Source organism: Heteronotia binoei, chromosome 1 (genome assembly GCF_032191835.1).
Source record: "Heteronotia binoei isolate CCM8104 ecotype False Entrance Well chromosome 1, APGP_CSIRO_Hbin_v1, whole genome shotgun sequence".
Taxonomy (NCBI): domain Eukaryota; kingdom Metazoa; phylum Chordata; class Lepidosauria; order Squamata; family Gekkonidae; genus Heteronotia; species Heteronotia binoei.
The window spans coordinates 80,101,178-80,114,110 of NC_083223.1; the positions used below are offsets into that span (position 1 = coordinate 80,101,178).

Below are 12,933 nucleotides of genomic sequence, written 5' to 3' on the forward strand. Positions count from 1 at the left end.
AGATGCATGACATGCCTGAAAATCACCTTCAGGTGACTGAAGAAGGCAGCTGCTGTTAACTAAAGAACTGGTTCTTTCTGCCCTTTCAGAAGGGCACGATGCCATGAATGACAAATAGGAATGCATGGATAGGTGACATTTACTGGGCAGGAAATGTTTCTGGATTTGTTTGCAAGGCTGCCAGAACTCTTGTAACATGAGGACTAAGGAATTTCATTGTCCATAAATTAGTTACATTTTTCATATGCTGAAATCACTTCCACATAGGAAAAAGCTTACAGCCCCCATACAGGTCACTAGATGTATTATATGTCTTGTCGGGGAACTACAGTACTATTTTTCTCTTCTAAGAGACTGAACTACCTAGAGAAATCAGATTTATTTAAAAAATATATGTCTAATACACATCCTATAAATAACAGAGTCTAACGTACACCTGATAAATAACAAAGTCAAACTTAAGTAATATCTTTTAAGCAACTGCCCCAAACTAATGCAAGACTGCTGCCCAAAACACATGAAGCTGGGAGTTCTTGACAGGCATGTGATGGACGTTCTGTTATCACTTGCTGTTTCTTTTGTAATTACGTCCTCTGTTCAGCACATGGGACTTGGATGATGCTGATACTCCTTGGGGTACTATAACTGAAGAAACTGAACCCCCCCCCCCAGATGTTACAATTGAGGTCTGGAAACCTTCTATGTCCAGCCATTCTGTCAACTTCCAACAGCAGAGTAACATCTGGGGGATAAGCATTTATCTATCAATTGTCTGATTGCTAGCATTTTAAGGAATACTGGGGGGGGGGGGGGAACCTCCCCATACTTTCTCTTTACAATGTCTCTTGCTGGTCTGACAACTCTAAAGAGCCACAAAAACACACAGTGTACACAGACCTATTGGACATAATCATTTTTGTGACAAATCTAAGTAACAATGGGCTGGATCCAATGATCACAGAGCTTTTCTTGCAGAACAGAACTTTCTCTTCTTCCACTGCAGCTTACTACATCCCCTGTAACAAAGACTAATTCAACAATATTCAGAACAGCATTGGATGTGATATTTCCATTTCCATTCTGATGTGCTAGAATATAGTCCATATACTTCCCACTTGAGCTAGTGTACCTTAGCATTATGCTGGTCTCCGGCGATCCTAAACCATTCAGGCATAGCAATTAAAACTGCACTGCTGAGAACTGGGATGCAGCAGTTAAAAAAAAAGTGGACTCATTAACGATGAACAACATTAATAACTCCCTAGAATGTGATTGTCCAGATAGAGAGTGTTTAGAAGGGGTTGCTATCCAATCCAACAATCTAACACATTGTTTATACACAATTAAAATTTACACTGGCAATCTTTATGTTCTCTCATAAACAAAAACCTCCTGTTTATTGTACTTACGTTGGCTGCATCACTATCCCTAAAGTGTCCTAAATGTGTCACTGGTTTACTGAATTGGATTTGTACTCCATTGTCATAGAGCACTCCCTGACCATCTTCAGTTGCTTTAGTTTAGAGCAGAAGTTTCAAGTGGGCTGTATCATCCCTTGGGGGACAGGGGGATTACCTGTGGGTAAAGGGGGGTGGGGTGACTGGAGATATGCTACTTTGACTACATTGGTCACCAGGCTATGACACCATGCTGGCAAAAGGAACTTCCTGAAGCCAGCTGGCTTTGATTGGTGAAGTGATTTAAAGAGACAAATGTCTTCTTCAAGACAGCCAACGGGGTAGTGGGAGCTTTGAGAGCTATGCAGTGTGTGTGAAACAGCCACATGTGGCTCCCAAGCCACAGTTTGGCCACCCCTGGAGTACAGCAACCAAAACACAAATATATCTATTTGTGAAGAGTGGCTAATAACCAGGGCTAAGGCTGTACACACTTACTACGGAATAAATAACTGAATCCTATGTATACTTACATGAAAGAAAACCCATTATTTCAATGGGTATTGAAATAGTATTGAAATAATTGATATTTTAAATCCTAATAGCTACAATGACATACTATGCTACAGCATCGGAACACAAGATTGGACTGAGGAACTGGGGACACTCTGGAAGCCTTCAGAATAGGGCACAAGAGACTTGTTTAACAATGAGGGTACAGAGAAACATAAACGTACCTCTCTCAAAAACTGTTCAAACTGTTCATCTAGGTCTTCTTTTGAAAACAAGTGAGCCATAATCAAAACTGGATTTAAACTTCCAAATCATTACCATGAACGAACAGATGCTAAAACGAAAAAGAAAATGCAATTACTGCTATAGCCACACATTTCAATTTTAATTCTCATTTCCTCACAGCATGTAGTGCTTCACAGTTTGAACAAATAGCATAATTGTTTTTACCAAAATATATTAAGAGAATGGACAGTACATTTTACTGACATTTTGGGGACTTCAACAGAAGTCTAGAAAAAAACAGTTATTTGGCAGCCATATCCATCTAATGCTTAGAACAGTATAAATTAATTTACTTTTAACTCTTTGCAAAGTATATCAGTTTTAAAACAAAAAGTTTTCACAGAACTATTTTCTCAGAACATTTTTAAGCTTCACAAATATCTCCCTAATTAATATTGGGCAGTTTAACTCTTGCATATTTTGCACAAATCCGCTGAAAAATAGTCCTGTCTCATCCCGTCTGGTCCTGTCTCATCTCTATCTCATTTTAGACAGAAATATATTAATGCTTTCCTACCAATAACAACCCCTGTTGAGTTAGCTCACACAGGCATAGGGACAGAAATATACAAGGCTTTCTTAATGTAATTAATAATCTGCTTTTGTAAAGTCTACTATATAAATGAGAAGTAAATTAAGAATTTCCAGATTAACACCCAATACAACATTTTAAATCTCTTTAGATATGACTAGTGTCTATTCAAAATATCCCCCCAAGCAAACCTCAATGTGGGTAGTTTATCAATAAGAACAACAACCCTTTTTTGTGCAAACCCTGCACACCACTTTGGCAGACCAGCATAAAACGACCAGGTGGATGCCTCAGTAAGCAAGTTGCATGTATTGTTATATAAGCACCTGGAAAAAGGTCTCAATGTTGTAAGAAGATTAGAAATGTCACTTCTAATACCACATAATCTACTCTTTTTCAAAATCTATTTTTAAAAAAGAACATAATAGTATTGTACTACTTTACCAGCAATACGTACAAACAAGTGAAGCGAGGCAATAAATAGCTACTTTTCTTCACAGTTTCCTTCTTTCCCTATGCACTAAGTACATATTAATCAACTTCATTAACATTATGGAGACAGTGAGGTGCAATTGCAAGCATGGGAAACGCTAACTGTGAAGCCCCACCATGAACTACATCACAGGATTATGCAAAGGACAAAATGGATGGGGAACAGAAGAGAAACTATAAAGTCAGCATACTGGCCTACGTTATTTGGGGAAAGGGTGGGGTTAAAATTTACGGGGGGGGGAATCCATCCGGCCAATTTACAAGCTTTTTATCCTGTCTTCAAGTTACATGTTTTTGCTCTGAACTAAAAAGATCCAACACTCTGCAGCTCTGTTTTCACTGCTTTCAGTTTGGATGAAAGGAACAAATGGAAACTCCAAGATTCTCCAAGGAGGCCCCAGAGAGAAAAGGATGCTGCTGCCAGACTTCTTTAATCTGTGAATAGGAAATAACGAGGACAGAATCCTCCTGTCTTCCTACTCCCTCCCCTTGCTTAAAAGTCACCTTATTACATTACCGCCTCTGAGCGGAAACAAGAGCTCTCGAAGATTAGGTTCAATTCGGCCAACAATCTCTCTCTCCTTCAGCTATTTCACCGCGCAGAACGGAACAATGCAAAGAACCATCCTTTCACTTCTGAGAGCGTTCTGCTTCCAGCGTCAGCAGAGAAGTTGCCTAGGAAACAGACTGAGCCACCAGTCTTCCGTAGCGCAAACTGTAGACATAGTGATAGGATATGCTCCGGTCACGTGAGCCATAGCGAATGCCGTGTGAGGGCACGTGACTATATTTGAGGGGATGGCCGCAGCAGAGGAAGTCATGTGACAGTTTGAGGGCTACGTTCGATGGTTTTGTGAACTGTAGGCTGTCGCGCCACCTAATGGCGGAGGGGGGAAATACACGAGAAAAGTGTTTGGGGAAGTAAAGCTGGGACGAAGCAAGTAAATCTGTAAGAAGAAGCCAATTTGATCACCGCTTTTCTCGGTCGCTGTGTTTCTTGCCTAGGCATATTTGTGCGAAGAGTGTGCGGGGATAGCAGTTTCGGAGCAAGAGTCGCTGTGTTTACTACTGTTATTTGGACTGGGGTATATTTTGTCAAACCACGTTAGAGTAGTGAAAGAATAGTCATAACTTAGAAAGTTGTCAACTACGTAACTGCTGTTTAATGTAAATACTATGGAAGACGATGCCCCGCCGAAAGTGACGTTTTGGCATTACGTTGTACTGCGCTGCTTGCTTTTCTTGGACCAAAGTAGCAAAAAGGAATAAAATCTGCCCAATTCTCTCCTCTGTCCTCTCCAGTGACGTGATACCAGTCTGTCATTAGGGAGTTTGCGTGAGAGTTTTGAACTGGCAATTCAGTGGGGGGCTGCCATGGGAGGGTCATATTTTGAAGAAATTGGCAATAAAAACTGGATTCATATGTCTATTGCAAACACGCAGGCTTCAATCCTGTCTGCAGTTGCCTCCGAGCAAGCAATGAAATTTGGTGGATCCTCCAAATAAATATAGATAAGTTTGGACTGCTGACACTATATTGCTGGGTTTTTAAAATTTTAATAATAGAAGCAGCCCCTCCCTTTTATTCTACTAGTAATGCTGCATAAATGGTGCAACCTGTTTAGTCTTAATGTGCAACAAAGTTGTTGCAAGCAATCTGCTCATGTATTTCTCTTAACTACTGTTTATTTATTTAAATACTGTTTGTTTCACTTTTGTTCAGAAAACCTGTCTGGGTTTGAATCACATGTGGAAATAACTAGAATAAAAAAATCAAACTAGGTTGATAACACTTACAATAGGAAGCTTTTTTTTTTAAGTCCTTGTGTAGTTTATTGTACACAGCTAGCAGGTATGCATAATTACAGGCTTTCCTGAATGAAGAAAGATTTGTCTTAGAGGCAGATTGGAACATTTGGAACAGACTGAAGATTAGAAGTCCTTCATTCTTTCTTGCAAACTCTTAAATGAAGATCCAGCAAAACTATACTGCTGGGTTGAAGTTACAAGTTACAGGGTTGCTGATCTGCTTTGTATAAGGGCTGTCTTGCCTGAGTTTTAGTTGGGGCGTTCTATTGGCAAAAAAGCTGAATTTTGAAGTAGCATCTTAAAACTGTGGAAGAGAATGTGTTTTTTGGCAAGGGGACACCGTGTCACTGTTCAACATGGCTCCATCTGTCTCTGCTTTGTTCAGCAGAGGCTGAGTTGGTGGTCATCTGGCAAATTTGTGGCTCAGCTGCCTGAAGCCTGAGGCTACAGTTGAGCAGCAGGAGTGGAGATGCAAGGGCTTTGCTTTGTTTTTCATTCCGCTGCAGACTTCTCTCCTAAATATAGAATGCAGAATGGACTTTGTTTGTTCATCTTGATGAGGTATTGAAAATCACGGATCCAGTCCCAGCAGCAAATTTAATTTACTTACAGCTTCAGAACTTCTTGATAGGGTTTCTTTGTTGTCACTAAGGTTTCTTTCTGGAGCTAATGAGATGTCCCTAAAAATTGTATATTTAGAAATTTATACTTCACTTTTCTCCCCAGTGGGGACCAACAGAAGCTTACAACATTACTCTTTCTGCCCCTCCCCCCCAATTTATCTTCACAGCAAAAGCGCTGTGAGCTGCTAGTATAGGCTGAAAGAGAGAATGAGTGGCCCAAGCTTTTTAGTGAGCTTCCATGGGATCCAAAGCTAGACCTTTTCCACATAGATAGATCCAGGTGGGCAGCATTGTTGGTGTGAAGAGGAAGAACAAAGCAAGAGTCAAGTAGTACCTTCAATACCAAAAAACTTTTATTCAGAATGTAAGCTTTCCTGTGCATGCACACTTCTTCAGATGGAGAATGAGGTACAGTAAGCAGAGCTACATATAGCTAGTGGAGTTTAAAATGCAAAGTGATACAAAGTTAAAATCCAATAGCAGAATAGTAAAATTAACAAATTCAGAAAACCTTTTATCTGGGTTGCATTAGCATGGGAAACCAGTACAGCAGTAACATGTCCGAATGTGAGAATGTCTGTTAATTATTCTATTGCTAATAAGCCTGGGTCAAAATGAGGGCATTTCTTTCCCAGAAGTTTTTCCTGTCCCACTAATTTAAGCTTTAACATGTAACATAAATATAGACATCATTCTAGTTTGCCATTAGGAAAAAAAACATTAAAATATAGTGGAAGATGGGTTTAGTAGATGTAATGAGATAAACAGCGAATATCCCTTGTTTGAGTATGTCAACACAAAAACATTATTCTGATACACTATCCTAAAAGAGAAATACATTGAGATACTGTGGATATATAGCCATACTTGGTGAAAGTGGTTTATCATATGTAATGAGATAAAAAAAACCCAATATCCCTGTTCAGTCCTGGGGAGGTGTTTGTTTCAAGTTTCATAATAATTTGTACTTCAGCAATTTCCCTCTCCATTCTGTTCTTGAAGTTCCTTTGCAGAACTATTTTTCTCCCTATATATCTCAACAGTAAAAGGAGGCAGAAACTTGATTTTTTGTCTAACTGACCTGAAGGTGAGTTAACTTTCCCTGATTTTTCTACCGCATGATGTTTTTGCCCAGAGGACAATTTAAGTGCTAGCTAGAGATACATCCCACAATAACATCCTAAAGATACTCCCTGAAAACCTAGAGAATATTGACCTCACCATAGCGAAGTATTTAAATTGTAGAAATCATTAGTTTTATATATTATCTTGTATAATTTGTTGATGTCTGTTAGTTGTCTAATGGCTTAGGTTCAGAAAATAGTGTTGTTTCAAAACTTTAAACATTTATAGCTTTGTAAAAGAACCATACTCGTTACTTCCAACTCCACAAACAAAACAAAAACGTGGGACTTTTTTTAGCCACTTAATGCATAGGTAATTTTGTTTGGGGTTGAACTATACCTCAAAATGCAGTATTTGCACATTTTTAGAAGTTTGTTAGATAATTAAAATGAAACCTGGGAATTCAGAGAACATAAAAATTCAATTGCCTGTTTAAAAACAAACTGAACATTTGTTGTAGTGGGAAGGGTTATGGGTGTCCTAAGGACTGAGCAGGGAAAGTACAGTAACCTACCAACCCCTCAGTCTACTCTCTTGGCTGGAGGTTTCTGGGCTTTTGAAGCCTGGACCTTCCAGTTTGTAGCAGCCTTGTGCTCCATAGCTCCCCTTGAGATTTCCAGGTTCATGCTAGGTTCTCCCACCCTGCTGTTGTTCCACGACCCAGGTTGTTCCATGACCTTGGTCTCCAGAGAGTCCTGAGCCCCCTTAATCTGAAGCCTTTTCTGTGCTGCATTATGCCCTGCTGCACCCAGTCTCTCCCACTTGTGGCAGCCCTGGGCTTTTCCTGGCCTTCACAGCTGTTCCTCTGGCCTTTGAAGGGTCTGCAGCTGAAACAGGCCCATCCCCCCATTGACAGCAACCTTTCTTTTCTGGCTGGGCTATTAGGAGCTCCCTGTCATTGTCCAGGCCCTGCAAAGCCAATCAGTTGGCCAAAGACCCCAGTGCAGTCAGCAAGGCTGGGATTCTTCACTTAAAAAGAATGGGACTGTAAAGTGTGGATTTCCCCAGTCTGCTAGGTAGTTCTTGCAAATTTGGGCCGATTCAGAGACACCTTAGAAATTGACCAGAAAAATCCTTCCACACACAAACATCTGCTACCCATCCTCGCCTCATCCTCCGGCTTCCACAGTGTGGCTCAAAAAGCTACCACTTCTGAAGTAGCAAATTTTTGAGCTGAGTGCCAGTTGCCTCCTTGCCATCTGGAAGTGGAAGGGCACAAGTGAGGTGCCTTGGTGTGAAACCACCAAGCCGCATCCAGCTTTTAAAAAAAAACTGTTCAGAGTGCATGTGTGCACATATGCACATGACCACTAAAAATGTACCCAAATCGAGCGATGGGGATGGTGCATGACAGCTGTCTGATTGCGCCTGTGTCGCCTCATGGATGGGATGGGGACGGCTTGCAGGGGAGCGTGTGGAGGCTTCGGGATGGGACTCTTTGGGCTGGTCTGATTTGGGACAGCTCCAGTCTGACCCAAAATGCCCGTCTGTTATCAGCCAAAGGATTTTTCTTAGATTTCTAAAAAGCGGCAGTGGTTGCCGTATTCCACCCGATCTAGCTCATTTCTGCTGTCCAAAACAGCTCCACTTTTCACTTTCTTTTCTGGCACCAAGAGTCTGATTCTTTCATAAGGTCTGGTACATGAAAAGCAGCAGTGGGTCAGAGGATCCTTGTTGCCAGATGTTATATTTGTGGTTCTGTTAAGGCAGAAGTTATTGCCATGAGAACTTACCAAGCAGCCAAGTTAAGTTCATCTTTTTTACTGAAGGGAGAATCCAGAACAGGAAATATAAATAAGGGGTGGATAAGATTTCAAGGAACAGTGCATCATAATGATCGCCGCATGAGGCTGGTTAGGTTGAAAAGCAGTGGCATGCTCATGCCATATGGTGAGCTACATGCTGCACTGGATTTGAGTTGCTCCCAGGGATGCTCCTCTTGTGCTTATTTCTGAGCTTTACAACGTATGTGACCCAGCTGTACTCCATTTGGGCAAGGAATGTCCTATTTCTGGCTGTCAGTGCTACTCTGCATTCCTCCTTAGGCACGAGGGTTTTGGCGTGTCCACTACTTCAGTGGAGCTGTTACATCCTATACTAAATAATTATTTGCTAACAAAACAGTGCATAGCATTAGGCTGTAAGGCTTATGCAGGTATGAGAAAGAGCGTGCCAAACTTTTGTTCCTGCAATGCAAAGCAGAATGATAAAAATCTTTTGCCACCACCCACCCTCAGAACCTCTGATCAAAATCTCTTGCTGCTTTTACATATATATATATATATATATATATATATATATATATATATATATATATATATATATATATATATATATATATATTATTTGGTGTAGATTCATTTTAGCACCTATCTCCAAATATTTTTAAAAAGCAGAGAAACCAAGGATCATTTCTGTCTCGACTATACCATCTTTAAAATATCTTCATAACGAAAGCACTTTGTGTCGTGCATGAGATTCAACAAAGGTGTTTGTCGTAAGAGTCCCGTAACTTCAGATATTTTAAAACCACCATTAAATAAATTGCACAGTAGAAATGTTTAGCTGAAGAGGACAGATGTCTTGGTATTTTCACGTGGTGGGACAGATTTAAAACACACCGACGAGACATTTTGTAGAGCCAAGCACTGTTGTAGATCTGCTTTTGGCATTGTCCTTTTTTCTTTTCTTTAAAGCTTTTGTTTATCTCTTTGCTTCATATATAAACAAGTTTCTTTTAAAAGTAGTAGAAGCACAGCTAGAATCAAAGCACTTGAAGTGACCAGTAATCCAGGCCCCCTGTGGAGAGAGGATCCTTCAAGCACTCATCACAGATTAGCCCACGTGTTTTTATATAAAACCAGCAATGTATAAAACCAAGTGTATAGGACTGTACAACACATGCTTCCAGGCCAAGAATACATTTAATAAAAACAAATTATAGTATCTTTACTTTTGGCACAATTTATCTAAAAATAATTTGTGTGGAAGGACTGTGTCTTGCAATACTGTATCTGTCTTGCATACTGAATATTCCAGATCTCCAATTACAAGGATCAGGTAGTAGGTGATGTTGAAGACCTCTACATAAGGTCTTAGAGAGCTGCTGCCAGTCAGAGTCAGACAGTATTTATTTTGATAACTTTTATCCTGCATTCCTTCACCTATTGTAGACTCAAAGCGATTTACAAAACAAGAAAATTACAGGTCATAAATCTATATGTACAGCAATATGACAATTCCGGCAGCAACAAACTAATTCACAAGAAAAAGGATAAGGAACAGAGGACGTGGTCAAATCTCTACCCCAAGGGCAGGCAGTTCTTTCCTTCCAGGTGGCAGCTCCCTTTAAGGTTGCAAGGTTGAAGGGGAGGAGCATAGCAGGTGGTACAGTCTCTGCCCAGATGGCAGCAGTCTCTCTCCAGGCTCAACCTCTCTCCATGGTATTGACCAAAATAGACCCATTGGCCCTCACAGTATATGGCAGTGTCATGTATTTGTGTGAATTTGAAGGCATAACCATAAATGCCAAAATTGTGAGCACCTCCCTCTCCAACTTTTACCTAAGACCTCAAGTTCTAAAAAGAATAACATTCCTTTGTGTTGTTCTTGAGTCCAGAGTAGAACTAGAACTTGCTCTGAGGTTGTACATCTGACAATTTGGAATGTAGAGGGTTTTTTAAAAAAATGGTCTTTTAAATAAACTCGCGTAAAAACCCCCCCAACCCTCTCAAGTTTGCACTTTAGTGAAGCACCCAGTGGTGAACAGTGCCATCCTGAGGAGTTACACCCTTCTAAATCATTCCCTTCTGAGGAGGAGCTTTCCTGTTTGTGGCTTTTTTTTTTTAAAACTACCCTCTCTCCCTAAAGGTAACCAGCAGAATTCGGTCTCTAGAAACAGTTTCCCTCAAACTGGATGCTTCTCCACAGATCTGCTCTCTAGGTCTGAACACTCTGACCAACCATTTGTTTAGTACTAGGCTTATATTCTGCTTTTCCCCGTAAACAGGCTCCCTTTTCAGCTCCCTTTTTAACTGCATGCCCCCCCTCCACAAATTCCTAAGAATTCTAAGTTGTCTGACTTCACAGCTCTTAGTCATGTGACCTAGCAGCTCTCTTGATCAGCATTCTCCAAAATCCCCAATTGAGGGGGGGAAGTCCTTGGGAAAAATACTAGGTTCTCCCTCTGGACAGGGCTGGCGCTGGTTTGAGGAGCCCTTCGTGCAAATGCCCACACCCCCGCTTGACCTCCCTGTGGCACAGGAAAGCTGGGTGGAGCCAGATGGCCCTGTTTGTCCATGCAAAGCCTCCCCCTTTCCCATTGCACGAGAAAGTCTTGGATGAGGGAAAGAGGTGGTGTGGGGCCTCTGTCTCGCTCTCAGGCTGCCTTTCTGAAAGAGGAGGCAGCCTGGGAGTGAGGCCAAGCTGCCTCTTTCCTATGCCTGAGTCTCAGGTGGGAGAAAGATGTCGCAAGCCAGCTGGCATGTGGGGAGAGGGTGCCGTAGGCCATGCAGCGTCCTAGGCAGCCACCCACATGGCCTACTCCCATGTGCCAGCCTTACCCCTGGAATGTTTCCATTTATCTGGTCCTTCATATCTCTACATATAACTCTTGCCAGGTAAAAATCTGAAATAAATGAGTCCATCCTTTTCATCAGCATTAGTTAAAAGTGTTTATAATCATAAGTGCTGCCACATCAGTGTATTAGAGGAGGCATGGTGGTGGGTCTAGAAGCATCAAGTTAGTATATTTTTGTTGCACTAAAGAAGTGTGCATGCACATACCCAGAATTAAACTTTGTTGGTTTTAAGAGTGGTACTGGACTCAAACTTCATTCTACTGTATGGCTAAGTATTTGAAGTGATTATGTTTTTTTTTAAAAAAATTGAGGATTAACTCCCACTTTACCTCAGAAGAGCTTATGCCACAATAAATTAGTCTTCAAAGTACATGAAACAGTGCAGTGTGTCTACACTTAAGGAGGTCTCATCCTTTGTCCATCAGAGACAAATTCCACAATAGTAGCCATGTTTGTTTGTTGTGTCCAAGGCCAGCTGTTTACCAGCTGTTTATACTGTTGTGTTCCCAGTGCCTTCCAGTGATAGTGGCAAGTTTGCTTTGTTGAGAGCAGTTAAAATGAAATACAGTAATACTGATGTAATAAAACCAAAACTGGTGTCTTGAAATGCAAAAAACCCCTTTGAGAACAAAAAGTGTATCATTTGTCAAATAACATGATTATTCTTCATTTTTTTCCTTCCAAATATGAAGTGTTAATATCAAAACCAAAACATCTTTGTGTGCGTTTTTGTGGGTCCCCCCCAAAAAAATGTTACTTGGGCGATGGTGAAGGTTTATAAAAATTGATAAATGAGGGAAAAGACTGCTAAGGCATCTGGTTAGATAGTATATCTGGACTGAACTTCCAAATATGTGAAATAAGATATGATAATAAATCTTGATTTCAAAACAATGTTTTTTTTAAAGTTCAAAGTTTTCATACTAGCTGAAAAGCAAACAAGAATGAATGGAGAATTTGTCTTAAATTGTGTTCTCTGTTCATGGCTACTGCTGCTTCTTTCTTATGACAGATTGTGCAATGAAAAAAACCACCCAGCATCTGCATTTGGGGAGAGGGAGAAAAGAAACTTTGACACACAAGTAGAGCTTCCTAGAAGGCATTTATTATTTTTAAAATGAAAAATAAGCTGTATTTTCAATAAAGCAATTTTTAAAATTCTTTCTTGGACTTCAAGAGGAGATGGATGGTGAACAGTTTGTTCCAAAGTGGTGACATAATACACTGTTCACGGCATGTGGGTACGAACTGATTTTATTTTGAAGCTGTGCACGCAAGAGGAAAGTGTTATTAATAGTGGACAGTCCCAGAATAACTTTTGTCAGTGCTGATGATTGTCTTCCATGAAGGCTGCTTCTGAAGTGAGATGACCAATCTCACTTTTTGAAATTGTGTGTGGGAAAGGTGGCCAATTAAATCTGTATCTTGTGATGTCAAAACATGTTTTGACAAAGTCTTCATTGGTAGTTTCTTATCACCAAAACCCCCATAAAACAAATTTACAAATAATGTGCTTACACATACACGTGTACAGGTATTTTGTGGCTATAAGATTCCCAGGTTTGAGCGTGTATAAA

At 40.5% G+C, this 12,933-nt stretch overlaps 1 protein-coding gene across 1 annotated transcript in view; it reads right to left on the bottom strand.

Annotated features, from left to right (window-relative positions):
- Window positions 1-2,246, bottom strand: part of CEP162 (centrosomal protein 162) — a 68,593-nt gene extending 66,347 nt beyond the window's left edge. Inside the window, exon 1 of the mRNA XM_060236650.1 lies at window positions 2,135-2,246. Within this exon, the coding sequence (XP_060092633.1) occupies window positions 2,135-2,194 (60 nt within the window). The 5' untranslated portion in view covers window positions 2,195-2,246. The remainder of the gene's footprint in view (window positions 1-2,134) is intronic.
- Window positions 2,247-12,933: the final 10,687 nt, after the last annotated feature.